At 47.2% G+C, this 17,749-nt stretch overlaps 1 protein-coding gene across 12 annotated transcripts in view; it reads right to left on the reverse strand.

The window, feature by feature from the left end:
* Positions 1–13,697, reverse strand: part of FGFR2 (fibroblast growth factor receptor 2) — a 90,201-nt gene extending 76,504 nt beyond the window's left edge. For 3 of the 12 annotated variants that reach the window (XM_054206238.1, XM_054206236.1, XM_054206233.1), the window contains exons 1-2: positions 10,761–11,893; positions 8,255–8,511 (exon numbers count right to left, since the gene is read on the reverse strand). In XM_054206238.1, coding sequence (XP_054062213.1) covers positions 8,255–8,511; positions 10,761–10,822 — 319 coding nt within the window. In that variant the 5' untranslated portion in view covers positions 10,823–11,893. Of the gene's footprint in view, positions 1–8,254; positions 8,512–10,760; positions 11,896–13,235 lie in introns of those variants that run through there. The other 9 variants (XM_054206234.1, XM_054206232.1, XM_054206229.1 and 6 more) reach the window with 7 other exon arrangements.
* Between the last annotated feature and the right edge of the window lie 4,052 nt (positions 13,698–17,749).

Here is a 17,749-nt window from a genome sequence, read left to right on the forward strand (position 1 = left end):
AACAAGCAAAAGAAATAAATTAAAACTGCGAGGTTAAAAATTGCACAATTTCGTGTTCAAGTGTTAGTTCTGGATGCAGAGAACATCTATTCAAGTTCCCTATAAGCAAGTCAGCAGTTGTTTCTTTTGTACGTGGTCCCGTTCTTACTTGACTGTACAAATCCTCTTAATTTTAGCAGCTCGTCTGGAAGTCTCATCTTGCCTGTTCCCTTGAAATTCATCTTCTCTCACTTCCTATAGTGGGATTTGAAAAAAGTCAGTGGAAACAACATCCCCCCAAACATCCCCTCAGCACTTTTCAAAGTCCTAGCCACAACCAGAGGATATTCTCCAAATACTTCAAAGCTTCAAGGCTCCCCATTAACATCTAGTCAAAAGGCATCAGAGCTAATTTAATTCCAGCTCCACACCAAGAGAAGAGTCACGGGTGGTACCTGGGGACAAGGAAGGAGCAGCAGAACAAGCCCTGAGGTTAAAAGCTAGGCTGGCTATCTGCACTTCCAGGTGGTCCACAACCATTTACATGACAAGGGTTATTTTTGACTTGCAGACGCCTCTGTCACTCCCCACTGCAGCAGTGGCTCCTGGGCACTCTGCCATACTAATGGAAGATGGTTCAAATGCTTCTGAATTGTTCGGAGAAGGGCTATTAGCAAGCAGTGGTGAGCTGCAGATTTATTACAGAGCCCCCACGTTAACCCCGCACGGCTGAAATACCTGTGAGTAAACAACATCAGATAAATCTGTGCGTTTCAACACTGTAATGTCTAAACAGGGTTATTTTTCATGATTAAACTATGTTTAATAGGACCAAGCTCAAGAACCGCTCAAAGTTTCAACTGGGGTTTCAAAGTGATTTTTAAGAACTGTTGGGCGGGCATTCAGAATCATAAATCATATTGCTTTCCTTGAAACCAATTAAACATTGCAACACGGAGACACTGCGCAGGGCACCTGACGAACTGGCAAAGCGAGTCCCACGAAAGCAGGCTCTGCCCGGCTGCCCAGCTCACCCCACGGCCCAGCCCACGCAAAGAGGACCACGCACCTCACGTGGGTATTTTCTACACCACAACTTTTTATGACGCGCAAAACTAAGTCGCGGCATGGTTGCTCTGGTCAAGTTCTGTTCCATCCAACCGCAATTTAACCTCCTACAGAGCTATCCCGCTCAGGCGTGCCCAGCCCCAGCATCCAACGCCCAACCCCACTGAGAAACAGCCACCAGCCCCCTGGGAGGAAGCCTGAGGCGGCAACTACCACGTCACAAAACTCCTTTCAAAATAGAAACTCACGAAAAGCTAGGAGAAAAAAAATTAATAAAATACAGCCAAAATACGATTTTCTCCTCCCCAACCAGCTTCTCATCCTCCTTTTCCTCCCTTCCAGTCCCCAGCACACTGCCCTTCCCAGTAAACCCTCACGAACGCAAGCCATTTCCTTGGTGCAAAGGGATTTTCTCCTCCTCGTCGTTCTTGTGGCTTTGCTACCGTGAGGCAAAGCTTCTCGAGGCTGCTCGACATCAGTTAATGTCCCAAACCGATGAGCCAGTTCTTTTGCGGGGGAGGAAAAGCAATAATTACACACAACTTGCAACGGCATGTGAGGAGGGGAATGAAAGTAGGTCAGATCTCACAACTCCTCGGCTTCGCTGAGGTTCACCAAATGCTTTCACTTACAGTCATTTTAAAAATACAATTAAAATAATAATAGCATGGCAAGCGAAGGAAGCGGCACAGCAGAATTCAGCTAGCGCTTGGCTTGCCTTTCTGTCCCTCTCTTTGATACGGATAATGTCATTCGTGTGGTGACACGCAGCAAAAGGACTTGAACCAGCAGAAAGCGAAGCCCGCGAGACCCGTCTCTGTACCAGGTGCTGACTGCTCTGATTCTCAGAAGCAGGTCCAGGAAAACCAAACCCCTAGAAAAGAGGTTCTTTTTCAAAAAAAAAAAAAAAACAAAAAAAAAAAACAAAAAAAACAAAAACAAAAACCACAAACAAACAAAAAAACCCCCAAAAACAAACAAAAAAAAGAGCAGTGATAATAAGAGATAGGAAAGGCTAACCTGGAGACGCACATAGTTGGTATATGAATTATAAGCTGTTTTTACAAGTGGTTTTTTTATTTAAAAAATCCACATAAATGTTTCCCCCCCCTTACGGGACATCTCATTTTGCAACTGTCCCCGTGGCGAGGCGCAGTCCCCCAGCAGCAAATGCCGATGCAGTTTCGCTGACGTCTTGACTCCGACTGAAACCCGAAGGGCCAAACTTCCAGAACAGCTCGGCGCTCCCAGCGCACGTTTCGTAATTATAACAGGAGCTGTTGGCTGCCGCCCTCTCGCAAATCTGGTCTTTATTTAAGATTTGCCTGTACTCAAAGTCGCTCCAGCTTCTCTTTCAATCACTTTAAAAGCCAGTTTAGTCCCCAGTACTACCAGACGGCATCTCTGATTTGGGGGGAGGGGGCACGCTGTGCCAAATCCCTCCCAAAAAATGCTACAGAAGCACAGTACGAACCTAAATTCAAAGGTCTGAATTTCAAATCGGTTCCCAAATCGCTGTAAGGATAACTTTACCCCAGCAGGCTCCATGCCGGATCAAGTCTCCCCAACATTGGACACTTTCAGGATTCAGCCGGACAGGTTGCTGGGCCATTGTGTCTAGACTGTGCATTTGCCAAGAGAGGTTGGACCAGACGACCCTTGAGGTCCTTCCAACATGGTACTCTAGGATTCCATGAAGTACTGTCCGGTTTCCCACAGCCACCACAAACACAAACTGGTGCATCCCGACCGACTCCGCAGAAGATGCTCCCATCTGCGCTGGAGGAGCCCAGCGTGCCCAGCCTGTGACCGGGTACCAAACCCTCGCTCACATTGCTGCAAAACTCCCAACTCTTCATCACTGCGGACGTGTTTTGGGTTCACGATGTCTTTTCAGCATGATTTTTGCACTTGTTTAACAACACTGAAATCAGTTTTCTCTTCTAGTTCAACCAGGTGCACTATTACAGATCGACAAGACGTAACTTGCCCAAGTGGGTGATGGTTCTTTTAAAAACACGGATTTCTATTGCTAAGGAGCGCTGCTTCGAAGAAAGTCTCCGCTTTCACTCTAAAGCTTCAACCTTGAGGACTCACAAATGCTTAACACTCAAAAATCTGACCCTTCTAGTATGAAATTTTTCTCTATTAATGATAGAAAAAAGGACAGTTAAATATTTTTCTCACACTCCCATGTGTTCCTAAAGTATTTATTCTAAGAACATTCTAATCTTTAAATGTATTTGTATAAAGGCAAGTGATCATTTCTAATGAAGCTGGGAAGCTGGATATAGAAATACGCTCATTAAGAGCTATGCTACAGTTATTATTAAAACACCACAATAGTCCATCGTCTCAGGCGTACACAACCTTGCATAACTGGAGTTGTCAGCATTTTCATTGTAAATTCTGCTTCCAAAAGTTTGTAACTTGCCCGTAAAAAAAAAAAGTTACTATAGCCTGAAATTTGTTGCAAGTTCTCTGCCAAGGAAGAACTATTTTAAGATTAGAAAACTATGCATCCATTGGAGTTGGTGGCTGGTTTGGGGTTTTATCTATACAAGTAGTTTTTTTTTAAAAAAAAAAAAAGTAAAAAAATAAACCAACCCACAACTCAGCATCTTTGAAAATCTGTCTCAGAAAAAAAAAAAAAAGAAAGAAGCAGTAAAGGAATCAAATTCCTAAAAGTTATCTTCTTTTTTTTTTTTTTCCTCTTCAAAATGTTACAATTGTAAAATATGGCAGATAGATAAGCCCAAAATGAGCAATTATTTGTGCTACTTTGCAAAACGGTCGCCAGGCTGACACATCACCGACTCCCAGTGCCTCATCAACACCGACTGTAAATAACAACCCTACCCATGCCCAATTAGGCTGCAGCTCAAGACCATGCCTCTGCTAAAGGACTGCGGATTTTAAACGCAGAATGGACACATTAAAACTGATTTAATCTGGCTGCTCGTACAGTTCCTCAGAATCTCAGCTAGCAATTCTTGTACCGGGCCAAATAACTTACTGAACCGGATCCCCGAAAGGGCATCCAGCCCTCACCCGAAGCTGTGGGGATGTCACATTCCTCCATAATGGGCTGTGATAATTGCCCTTCCTTCAAAAAAAAAAAACCAAACAAAAACCAAACTTCTGATTTAACTAATCAGTTTGAATTGTTAATCATAATTTGCAGATATCAAAGCCACTGCTCTTGGGTGGGGGGGGGGGGGGAAGGTAACAAGGGAACCCTGGGTGAACTTTTTGCTTTATTTTTCCTACCAAATTGGAAGCAGCATCCTGGTGCCCCTCCACGTCCCTGCCCCGGGAAGATGACCACCATGCAGGGTCCCACCAATGTGGGGTCCCACCAGCCCTGCAACCTCGCAGCAGGGTGGCACCACCATGGAGAAGACTCACGGAGGTACCCCAGGGTGGGCCAGGGGACATGCCACCACCACAACATCCCTCCTCCGCAGGCTGCGGCCCTGCCCGCTGCCCGGGGGAGCGTTGGAAGCGCCTCACAAGACCCCACATCCCGATCCAGGCAGGTCACGGTGGCTAACGAAGGATCTCCAAGTGGACTGTGCTAACCACTGTGACCACAGGTGATGTTTAACCTTTAAGCACTGCCAACGTTTTTTTACAAAGAAGAAGGTATTGCTCTGGGTGCTGCACCAAATGTGTTTCTATTTATACGTGGTTCAGTGCCAACAAATAGCTGTGACTGAGTTAAAACCCAAATGACAACTCATTACTCAGGCCAGAGCCCACCACAAGCACCCATCACCCATTAAAGAAGGTCCCTCCCCTTCACTGCTGCTCCTAGGAACCTCCCAAACGCACAATTAAGGCCATTTTGAACTACTGTGTTTTCCACAGGACACAGAATTAGGCTGTCCCCTGTGGAAAGCTTAAATTAGTCCTTTGAAATTTGACCTAAATTAACAGAACTGAAACACATTGTCACTGCAGCAGGCGAGGGCTCCGAGTGGGTGCTCCAAGGACAGCGTCAAGGCATCGCATGTGGGGTGGAGACTAAATTAGCCACCCAGCAGAACGATAACACACAGCCTGGGCAAGGGAAGGTCAAGGGAGAGCTTGCTATTTATCAAATGTATGTCTAAACTAATTACTCAGTTCACAAAGTAACCCTTCAACCTACGTGTGCGGTCAGAGCCCTTTGGAAACGTTGGCTATCATCAAAGGCCTTCGTAGCCCGCGTAGACAGAAAGAGAATGTCTCCTTTGTACATGCTGGGGTAGACTTATTTCTAAATATTTAAAAGCAGAAAGTCTTTATACTCCCCAGGATAAAAAACATACACGTAAACACTTGATGCAAGCTCAAATTCGCTAGTTGACAGTCCCCAAACGAACTCCTACAGGTCCCGTTTCTGCTTACAGTGCTTAACCATCACTGCTTGAGGACGAAAGCACCACAACCAGTAGCCACCATACTCGGGATCCAGCCCTTAGCAAGCACCGTGACATCAATATGGACATTATCATTTACAGTGGCTCAAGATCCCATCGTCAGTGTCAATACTTTCATATGTAGCAGAGCAATATCGCCTGGGCACAGGCGAGATTCAGAGCTCAAGGAGTCCAGCGTTTTATGAAAGCACCCAAGCAAAACGTGCTACCAAAGAGATGCCAACGACTGCAGATAACCCAAAGTACCCCGATGCACGACAACGTCTTGCACATATCCATTCAGTTGATTACCCTATTAGATAAATACTGCTGGTACTAAAATCCATACTTAACCAGATACTCGGAAGAAAACGATTGCAAATCTCCCTAAAGTTCGGTTCAGCTAAGAGACAAGAGCATATTCTCCATTACGATCAAAGGAACAAAAAGCCACAATCTCAATTCCTGTTAATGTTGCATACAGCTTTTTGAATAGTCTAAGTCACTAAGACAATAAATAGTAACAATAAAGGCACATAACATCAAAAAAAAAACCCAAATTTAGGGCATGTCCATGAAGGAAGACTAAGGAACAGATCAACACGTGTCACCAAAGGTCATGGCCCTGTTGACCTTCTCAGCTGGGATGAAATGTCATAGCTCTAATGACTGCACAGTCAGCAGCCCTACCAAAAATGTACATTATTAGAGCACCTGACCCCCCAAATTAGCTGTGGCCAAAATGTTTGGCATCTACTAAATTAAAAAAAGACGTCTGCTTTGTCTTTGAAGAGATTTTTTGAAGGGTTTTTTGTTTCATTTTCAGCTTGGAGAGCTCGTGGGTGGCAGTGATGGAACCCAGAGAAGGTGATTGTGTAAAAACTTGAGGTTTTTTTTTTTTTAAAGGGGTTTAACGAAGTACATAAAGGAGGTTTTATTTCCCAAATCTCAGATATAAATCCCACACAATTCCCTGTATTCTGCAGCATAAAAGCTCTTATTATACCATTAACTTCGACGCGTGGTGGGGTTTTTTTCTCGTTTCTGGTAATCATTCGGGTTCTCACATCTAAAATTGTTTCATGTCAGTAACATTCCTGCCCAGGGAAGAAGTTTTAAAACCTTTTTAACAATTTACTCTTTGATAAAACCCAGATTCCACCCCCTGGATATTCACCGTGGAAGAAACATATTTTTAAACTGTGCTTTTTAAAATAATAAAAGCTATTCTTGCCCTGAAAATCTGAAAAATTATCAGGCATCATTCACAAAATATGACTCTTCTCCCTGTAAAATACCCCACCAATCATGCGATCGCATTCTTTCTGATTTAACCCTAAAACTAGGGGACCTCACTACAAGCAGCTAATCTGCAACCAGAATTATTCATGATTTTGTCATTCCTCTGAAAAGCCAAAAAGGCACCAGATGTGCTATTAACAAATCATACAGTAAGTGGTGATGAGAATTGGCTTTTTTTTCAATTCTCAAGTTACCTTCAAAAGAAAAAGCAACAAAAATCTTTGCTATCCACAATCTCTATGGCTGACAGATGACAATATTGCTATAATTTTTTTCAGGAATGCTTGCTAGGGAGGAGGACTCATCGTCTCTAAATAGTTCATCCCCTGCCATCAATAAAAATGTACTTGGAACGGATTCTAAAAATGTGTTAGCTGGTGACGTCTATTTTTAGAGGCAGTGGATAGAAACAAATAAGTTTTGCATGAAAATGTATTAAATAAAAACAAAGCTGTATCCGTGGACATGAGGATTTAGAACGTGTGAAGGCCCAATTCTCTCCAGCAAAGCTTGCCGGATCAGAAATGCTCTACGGACCATTATGTGGGTTTGACAGTTGAGTTATTAGAAATTTAATCGTTCCTCCAAAGGACAGATAAAACCATATGAAGGAAGCCTCGCTTTCCCCCTAAGGTGCTCAGAGAGCAGGAAAGATCCTACACAACCCAGTAAAATCATTCTTAAGCACGAACAGCTCACGACAATAGAAAAAGCATCCCCTCCTTAGCTCTTGAGAGAAGAAAACCACTTTGCAAAGCTTGAGGAATGGATATACCTGGAAGAACATACCAACGGGTATATAAATATATATACATATACAGGAGATTTTAATCAAAACACCTCTTCCAGTGTGAAGGGCTCAATTAAGCTTTGCTTTCACAGCAGTACGCTGCAATCCATGCTGTTCAGGTCTCAACATCTACACTTCCAGAACTTGCAATCCAGACACGGGGTACCGACTGGTTTTATATATTAACAGCAACAGGGACATTTATTCCAAGCACAAACACCAATAAAGCTGCAACACCGTTTTTTGCAGGGCGCCAGGGAAAACTAAACATTCAGGCCACGCGACTGAAAACTATTGGGATTTCTTTGTCCCTGAACGTCTGAGGTTAGGACAAGGGCAGAGACAGGCAGCCGGGCAGCCGCGTCGTTCCGTGAGATGGCAACAGGCAACGCGTACGTACGTGGCACCAGGCTGCTTTCCTTCAATATCCATTCCTGAAAACTTTCAGCCGCACTCTTTGATTACACGACGTGATGACAGTCCCAAGTGAAATCACTGACACCACTTGCTTGCACAAGATTAAACAAACGCACGCTCGCACGAACACAGCCTGTGCGCGAGCAGGAAAAGTCAAAAAACGTAACTCTTGAGGGCTAATCTGTTACTCGCCTTAGATTTACCACAGCACATAAAGACACTGACTGCTATTTCAGATGTTCAGGCATTCAAAATTAACTTCTTTTATGGATTTAAGGATTCTAGAGTGATTTACCTTCAGGCTCCAGCGTGGCGTCTTCAACGACTAAATTAAACGAAGGCCGAGCCAGGGAAAGTCCAGCCATGGTGACCACCACCAGGCCGATAAGGCAACCCGAATCCCAGCCGACCATCTTTTTAGAGTAAATTCCTGGTCCATTTCCATATCTCCATGTGGACTTTAATCCCATCTGAACACCTCTAGAGAAGCATGGAGAGAAAGCGGTGCCTTCGGCCAGGGTAATACCTCCTCCCTTGGAACGACGGCTGCTGCTGTGGGGAGGAGAGAGATTTAACACCATCAGCGAAAACATCTTAAAACACGAACAAAAAAAAAAAAAAAAACAAAACCAAAAAGCTTCAGAAAGCCCTGAACGCAGCCGAGGTGAGAGGGGGAGGAGGATGGGAAAAATAGTTTTCCAGCTTCAAGAATATGTGAAAAGTGAGTGACTTTTCATTTTCTGTTAGCAGTTTCCATCATCACCTGAGGCGTAACCAAGTCCTCCTTGTTTTCACAAAATCACTTCTCAGCACATATTTAGAGAGCTATTTTACTGACAGAAAAATATACAGTTTTTTAAAAAAATGAGAGGGGCGCACATGTGCAGGCACATAACCTGTAATGCTACAAAATTACCACAATTATACAAATTATATTCTTGTTATTGTTTGAAGGTTTATGTAAGTTTGCCTTGTTTTTCATCCCTTCACCTAGGCAGCTCTGCAGCCAGCTGAATTTGCAAGAATTTTCCACAAGAAAAAAAAAAAAAAAAAAAAAAAAACCACAAAAACAGCTGAAAAATACCCTTTAGACTTGGATAACCTGTAAAACTTTTATTTCACCTCAGGACTTCCAGCCCCCCTGTGGATGTCCCTTCTTCTGACTCAGCTCAGTGTCCTATTAAAGCCCGAGAGTCCTGTACAGGTGAAAGGCGCCAGTCTTTGCAGGGATACTCGTTAGCTACGCTGCATTACAGGCAATTAAAACCTGCATAAAGTCTGGCACAGACTGCAATTTCACAGGAGACGTCCCCAGCATCATTTTCCATTCATATATGCTAATCTGCGTGCACACACGTTTCTCTTCTCTCTCTCTCAATGATGCCTATTGATATATACTTTTCAGATGGCGGGGGGAGTCTATTTTATTCACAGCAGAACTACTTTAAGTGGCTGGAGTTAACTGGTAATCCAGGCACAGCTGATGGGCGAGAGCAGAGACGCGGTACCAAAGTAACGGGCACTCCCTTCACGGGAGCCTGTTGCCACCACACCGAGATGCCAGGTGAGGGTCAGAAGAGCATCCCCACAAGGTGATTTAACGGCTCAACCAGAAAATTAGCTCCGATTTTCCGCTTCAAAAATAAAAGATGGTAAACCTCAGCAAATGGATAAAACAACTAACTGCAGCACTTGTTCCAATCTGGCCAATGATTCATCTTAGATGTGATGAAACCCAACTAAAGCTTAGAGAGCGCTCGTCTGGAAGGGAAAAATAACATAAAACCTATGTTTTCCTCCTGCCCTCACACTTTAAAAGCAAACAAATAAACAAAAAAAAAAAAGGGGGGGGGGGGAGCAGGGAGGAATGTAGCCATAAGGGCAAACTTCTCAAAACTCCCTGTCATTTGGATGTGGTACCTCAGTACACAGAAACACGGACAAATATTCTCCCTTTATAAAGCCAAGCATTAAAAAGCTCACTCAGGTTTTATTAGCCTTTTGCTCCCTGCACGTACAAACCCCGTTCCCAGTGCTAAGGACAGAGGCATCTTTTATCTCGGGTACTATATACGATAACTTCTGAAGTCAGCAGAAACAGGTTTTAGACGACATAAAGACAGCACTTGGGGAAAATAATGAACACCCAGTATTTCAGGCAAATCCCTGATAGTCCAGGGCAAGCTTTGCTCAGCTGCTATCAGCTCAAAGCCCTGTCCCTCCCATAGGGATGTAGGAATAGCCTGAGCATCCCGGAGCACAGGCGAGCGACTACTATTAAATCTCCAGTGAAAACACCACCAGACCAACTGCAAAAACACTTGCGAAGGGCTTGCCCAGCACTTCTCTAAACAAGCAGGTGCAGACCTGAAGGGAGCTCTGTCTCCGGGACCGGTCTGCGTTTCGTGGAAGACCAGAGCGAGCCCTCCTGGACTCCACCGCCCAGGTCAGCCGACAGCCATGGCTCTGCAGCTCAGTTTACCCAGCTGCAAAGCAGGTAGAAACGCTAATTAACAGACTGGATGTAACGCTAATTTAATTTCCATAAATCACCCTGTAAAGCCCGATTTTCAGTTTATCACAATTTTGCGACTTTGCAAAGTTTAATCATAATTTTGCAAAAAGAAGACATACCAGAAGGCTAGCGTATATTCCAGACTTTTTTAAAACAGCATTAATTCCACTTAGATTTCAGCTGTTTCAGATTTTCAGGCTATGTTAAATGCCACTGAAAGCACATTTGTGGTTCCCACCCTCATCCTAAGCACAGCACAAGGCTACCTGACCACGATTCTTCTCACCTGAAGATTTTTGCCAGCCTCTGCACCTGAACATCTGCCAGCAGAAAGCAGGAGCTCTTCATCCACAGGGCGGCAGAAAAAAAATTCAAAACCGCGGCTCACAAAGGGGTGGCAAAGCAAAAATTAGAGCTCCGGACCCATCCATGGAGCCAAACCACCTTTTACCACCATGACAGCGACCAGGCTTCGAGGACTGCCCTTTCCCAAAAGAAGCGGAGACCGAGGAAGATGAAACGAAACCAAATTCTTTTCATAGTTTAATCGCCACAGTTGCTGGGGGACGAGTCTCTGGAAAGACCTCCTGCGCTGGATAATTATGTACCTCTATCTCAATGTTTGGAACACAGCCCCAGCATGCTTTTTGGCCTCCACAATTCTGGCTTCCTGACTACAATACCATAATCCCTCCTGGAGTCTCAGCCTCAGTGAAAGCCACACGTAGTGTTTATTTTTCCCCTTGAAAGGGAACTCTGTCTCTCTTCTCAGCCTACACTTTGGGGAGGAGTTGTCAGCCTCCAATGATTGATGGCTCTCCTTGCCACTCGCTCATCAAGTCAATTTTCACCTCGTCACATACCTGCCCAAATTTCTTTGCCAAACTGACAAGCATGGGAAAGCAGACTGGTTTGGGAGCCTAACCAAATTCCTCCAAGCTGTACTTCAGTTTAAGCGCACTCACACACACAAACAAGTAGTACTTGTTCAGCAGTGGCATTAATTAAATTCAATGCTCAGTGTTCTTTTTAATCTACTTCCATTGTTGTTTATAAGATGTTTATCACTCCCCAGGGAGAGGACAATTTGTAGAGTATGTTAACCAAATCAATACATTGCTCATTGCACGACTTTCAGCATCTTTCTCCATTAGGCAGGGAATAGCAAAAAAACTGAATGAAATATGGATCTTCCGTCCACAGGGAAATCTCAAGCATCCTAAAAGCCCGGTAGCTTCATCAGAAAAATCCAGGTACGTGAAGCTTTAAAGCTTACAGCTTTATATACACACATATTTATATACATATACACACACACAAATATATATGCCTCTATAAATATATACACACACACATATCTAACAAGACTCTTCATCATAGTTCAATCTCCAAGCAAATCTGAGCATCACAGCTATTAAACATTAATTCTGGAGGACTAATGGGAACCGGCTGGCAGCTTCAGTACTTTTGCATTGTTTGAACTTCTTTCATTTGCTTTCCAGGACCATCCTGTCTTTCTCAAGTCTTTTGCCACTAAGAGATCAGGGGGGAGGGAAAAAAAAAAAAAAAAAAAAAAAAAAAAAAGAAAAGAAAAAAAAAAAAATCTGCATTTTAATTGACATTCCAGAGAGAGAGAGAAGTCCAGAGGCTGCTGATTGCTGTCTATTCAGCCCAAACAGGCTTTTCAGATGAAAATGAGTAAAGGCTAGTGGAAGATTTACAGGGATTTGGTACAAAGGAGACAATGAAGTTTTAAATGTTGATAGCGTTTCACACCAAACGCATAATGGGTCCCTGTTTGAACGGGCCGTTTAGCATTTAAATATATATATATATTTCATTGAGGATTTTTCGGTTCCTCCCCCATCTCAGGCGGGGGCAGCCCGGCTCCCCCGGCCCCGCGGCGGGCAGGGACCTCCCGCTCCCCGGGCGGCCCGTCCAGGCGGTGCCGGCCCCCGCACCGGGGGGACGGCGCTCCCCGGAGGCTCAGCCTCCCCTCCTCGTCCCCCGCTGTCACCGCTGGACACCGTCCCCAGCGACAGCCCTGCATCCCGCTGCCGGGAGAGGGGGGGCCGGCACCGACCCAGCGGGCAACCGCGTTGCTCGGGATTCCTCCCCTTTCCCGCACCGCGGAGCGAGTGACAGAGACACCGGGGGGAGCCGGCAGCGGGGGAACGGAGCCCCGCACCGCGTCTCGCCCCGGTGTGGGTGCCCGAGCCCCGCACCAGGAGGGCAGACCGAGCTCCGCATCCCGCTCCGGAGGGGGTGCCCGAGCCCCGCACCAGGAGGGCAGACCGAGCTCCGCATCCCGCACCGGGGTAGGGGTGCCCGAGCCCCGCACCGCATCCCGCACCGGGGTAGGGGTGCCCGAGCCCCGCACCGCATCCCGCACCGGGGTAGGGGTGCCCGAGCCCCGCACTGGCCACAGCTCGCCCCGGAGAGGGGGGTGCCCCGGCCCCGCACCGGCCACAGCTCGCCCCGGAGAGGGGGGTGCCCCGGCCCCGCACCGGCCACAGCTCGCCCCGGAGGGGGGGGTGCCCGAGCCCCGCACCGGCCACAGCTCGCCCCGGAGGGGGGGGTGCCCCGGCCCCGCACCGGCCACAGCTCGCCCCGGAGGGGGGGGTGCCCCAGGTGCGAGGCCCCCCCGCCGGCAGCTGGAGCGGAGCCGCAGAACCCCCAGCCCTCCGCCACCTCCCCGCTTTTTTTTTCAGGGGGCTGCACCTTCCCTCCGGCCCGTTCCCCCCCCTCCGGGTGCCATTACCTGCGGCGAGGAAGCTGGGCGGTCGGGCTCCGCTCCCCCCCGGCCACAGGCGGGGCTGAGTCGCGGCGAAAACTCCCCGGCGGCCGCGGTCACTGCGCGGGCGGCCCCGGCGGGGCGGGCGCGCAATCCCGCAGCGGCGCAGCGGGGCGCATCCCCCGCGGGAAGGCGGCAGGAGGGGAAGGAAGGCGAGGAGCGGCGAGGCGAGGAGGCGAGGAGCCGGCCCGGCGGTCCCGTCCCGTCCCGTCCCCGGGCTGGGCTGCAGCCGCTACCGCCTCAGAGGGGCGAGCCCGCCGTGCCCGGCGCCAGCAGCCTCCTCCCCCGCCCGGGCATCGCCGCGGGTCCTGCTCCGCTCCATCCAGCCGCCCTCCCCGAGCTTTGTCGAGCCGACAGCCCCCCTCCGGTAGGTGGGTGGGTTTGGGGCTTTTTTTTTTTTTTCCTTCCCCCCCCCGCAACTCCTTTCCTTCTCCCTCTCCCGGCGCACTTCTCCGGCTCCCTTCCTCCCTCCCCTGGTCACTCCCCCCGCTGCAACCCGAGCCGTTTCCTGGACGGCGCTGCTCGGCTCTGCCAATCGCGGCGGCGGCGGGGAGACCCTTCCCCCGCACGGCCCGGCCCGCCGCGGTGCGGTGCAGGACCCCCGGACACCCCCGGCCCCGCTGCCGGCTCAGCGCCCCCCACCCTCGGCGGTTCCAGCGGGGCGATGGCGGGGCGGCATCCCACCCCTCACAAACGGTACCAGCTCAACAGCTTTCCCCGGGAAAAAAACCAAAAAAACCCCAAAAAAACTCTCCAAAAGTTTTATTTTTGGCTCAGAATTCATGGCTTGTTCCAGCTAGAGAGGGGGAGTGGATGGCACCCCCTCAAAAAACTCACCCGTGGTTTTGGAGCTTTTCAGTGCAAAGCCTGATTTCAACCGCCCCCTGAATTTGCCTGACGGTGCACCGTTAATGACTCCGTGTGCGGCGCCCGAAGAGGGAAAGTTGTCAAACAGTTGTGCAAATGTTGTCACAAACATCTTTTGCCTGGACACACAGATTTAAAACTGCATAATATTGGCGTTCAAAATTCAGTATAACTTAACCTGATACTCGCTTAATAAAACATTTGCTTTAGATACCACTAACTAAAAGGTTGCTAACGCAGAGCCCGTGTAATGCTTGCTTTGTAGAATCAGCTTGACAGCACAATCAATAAGTGGTGGTTGCCTCAAATTAAATCAGCGTTGATCAATTTAACGTTACTTTATTGAAGCAGAGCCCTACTGTACGTTTTATATGTTGTGTGCAATATTGATCAAGGGGATTTTCAAGGACTGTGGCTGCATGGCATAGTGTAACTATTTCCATACTTTCAGGCACCGAAAACTTGAAAACAAGTTTTTTGTAGAACATGCACTTACCTCCCAGAAAGCACTTTCCCACCATCACCAGCAGTAATGCAGGCTTTATGAGGGCCGGCAGGCAAATTTGTAATTGATTAGAAACACAGGTTTAATTTTGTTATTGTTGTTGTTGTTGTTCCTAAAGCAACAGACATCTGAATGTTCTAATTGAGAAGCTGAGATGTCACAGTCAAGATCCAATTTTCCCAGCTCCGGGCATGTCCATCGCCCATTGAAAACATTGTTAACGCATTCTCACATAAATTATTGTCCGACACAGGAAGCTGCAATACCTTTCCCCATTCATCCATATCTTTGCATACTCTGAAAGAAAAGGAAGCATTCCACTAAAAATGACAAATCAGAACACCTATTTCCAATGTCTGGAACCACTTGTCAGAATTTATTCTTTTGGGGGATGAAAAGATAGCAGTCTATCAATAGCAGCCTTTTCTCTTAAACGAGCCACATTCTCCTAAAGTGGCCCACAACAGCCCAACTCCTCAATCTGAGAAAAGCAGAAGCATGTTTGGAATTAAAAGGGAGGGGATGGAGGAGGGGGGGGATCAATTCTGTCATCATATTTAGGCTTCAAGAGATCTCAGTGGGCCCAGGGAGCCTTTCATAGCAGTTAGGCTGCTGAATGAGAGCATAATCTCTTTACAGTTTTTTCCTCCTCCTCTCAAAGTGGCTGGGATCTTTTCTGTGAGCCCTCCTGCACGTGAATGGTGTGGCTAATAAGCCTATTAATGAGGTTCCACAGCGGAGTGTGAATAGGTAAATAAGCCCCAATCTGTTGAGGTTCAGGAGCAAGGGCAGTAAAGCCATCATGAACTAAAGGTGACAGTTTGAACTGAAATAGGAACAACAGCTCCAGGTTTCAAGCGAAAGAATAGACAGACAAGGCACGCATTCAGGCTCCTTCTACCCCCTACCGAGTCCTATTTTCTTTCCCATTCTTCCTCCTTTATAAAATGTCTTGAGTAGTCACCCATTTTTTCAAAAGCTCTTGAGACGTCCTTTTTCATCCTGGCAATGATACATCAATAGGGAGGAAGGAAAATGAGGACACCAATGCTCCTTTGCACCGCAAGTTTCAAAAGCAGGAACAGCGCTGTCCCCCCTCCCATACGGGAGCCGGAGGGGGGGGCGGGGGGGGAGGAGGAGGAGGAGAAAGAAAGTTAAATTGAATCTTTCAGCCCTGCCAGCTCTTTGTCACCGCTGTCAGCTGGACCCTGGTCCCCTTCTCCGCACGCAGGCAGGGATACGGTTAATGTTCGACAGGGGCAGGGTGGAAGCCAGGGGCTCCAGCTGCAGGGAAGGCACAGCTGGGCTCAGCCAAAAGAGGGGAAGAGATTAATTAATTTCCACCTGGCATCTCTTTTACCTGGCAGGGGAAGGGGAAGATGTGCCTGACTTTAGGTTGCTCCTGGCCTGGATGCTCAAGAGCCCAGCTCAAGGGCTTTTAGGGATGAAGGTAGAAGGTTAGGCAGGAGACCAAGAGCTTGTGTCTACGCGGAGGAGAGGTGAGATGGGCAACCAGTCCCTCCGAGTAATGTGGGAAAAGTCACCTTAGAAAAAAACCGTAACACGGAGCCTCTGAGCACTCCTCAGTTCTAATCCTTACAGAGCCTCTGACATTTCTTTCTAGTGCTGGCGACAGGAGTGCAGTCAGGGCCCCGCGGAACCCGGCTCCTCCACGGGAGCCCAGCGAGGAGCCAGCCCCAGCCCCTGCCACGTTGCAGGCAGATGGCGAGGGAGGCCACGGGTGCCTCAGCCAAGCAAATTCTCCAATAATCCCCTATTCTCCAGGTGCTGGACCTGCTAACGTGGCACCTTTCTACCTGATGAAAAGAGGAATGTAATGCACAAAACGAAAAGACTTAAAAGAAAAAAAGAAAACCCACACATCCAAGTTTTAGAGAACTATGGGGAGAGATCCTCTAGACCCTAATTCGGCCACGCACATCACTACACCGGGTTTAGCTTCTCCACAAAAACAATGGGAAGCAACATTTCTTCCCTGTTATTCCAGCTGTCCTGTCCAAAATTTTTGCTTGACCACACTTGATACAATTAAATACTTGTCCAAGATTTATTTTTTTTCAAAAGTTCTTCTAAAGCTAAGTGCCTAAACCCAAGCTCTGGCAGCTAAAATGTTTACCTGGTTTCCAAAGTATTTATGGCTCCCTTTCCTGGCGGCTTTGAACTTTTTTTTTTTTTTAGGGTGCCAAAGAAACAAATCATAAGAACCCACTTCTGAAAATCTTTTTCTTTTCAACGATAGGCAAAGTTGCTCTGTATATTTGTCAGCGTCTTAGGGGAAAGTCACTTCATATTCCTATAAAAGCGAACCCTTTCTAAGGTATAAACTGCCACTGAGAGACTTCCATGACTAGTCCTCTCCATGTATTACTTCAAGATGCTGCTAAACTGAAAAACTGAGATAAGAATTTCTTTATTTTAATGCCAGTGGATCCAATAATTACCCATAAAAGTGTGAAGCAGATGGGCTACCAAGGTCTTTCGCAGCAAAATGTATACAGGAAGGGGGGAGGGTGCAGTTCCCAGCCCATAAAGGGATAGTTTACTGGGTTTTTATCGGCACAAAAACCCACATTTTGGTTAAGCTACAGAATGTGGCGAACTAATGACTTTTGCCTATCGTGTTTTTATCTCTCTCTGCGTTATGCACAGCAGAATCTTCTAGGAGACGCTTCTTCAGGCAGTGAGGCCAAGCGGTTGGAGAAAAAGAGATGATTTTCACTACTAGCGCGTCAACGCCTTGGAACGGCGTTTTGAGTATCAGCGCTCCCCCCGGACTGTTATGCCTTGTAGCCATGTAACCTTTCGGGTGCTCCTCTCATTTTCTCCGTCTTAAGGAAAAGATATTTGTTGTTACGATTACACTGTTGCAGGAGGTATTTAAACAGGAAATGTGGTGTGTTATGAGCGGGGTATTACACCGGGATACTGCACGCTTGATGCTTTCTGCCCTTCTACATCGCCTTTCCTACACGGTGCTGGGAAAGGCACTCAATGTGGCTGTGTCCAAGCTCCCCAGCTATGAAATGAGAATAATAGACGCTTCCTGTCTCCCACCCTTTATCCAGCTCATCTATTTAGATGGTAAGCT

Source organism: Rissa tridactyla, chromosome 6 (assembly GCF_028500815.1).
Source record: "Rissa tridactyla isolate bRisTri1 chromosome 6, bRisTri1.patW.cur.20221130, whole genome shotgun sequence".
NCBI lineage: Eukaryota > Metazoa > Chordata > Aves > Charadriiformes > Laridae > Rissa > Rissa tridactyla.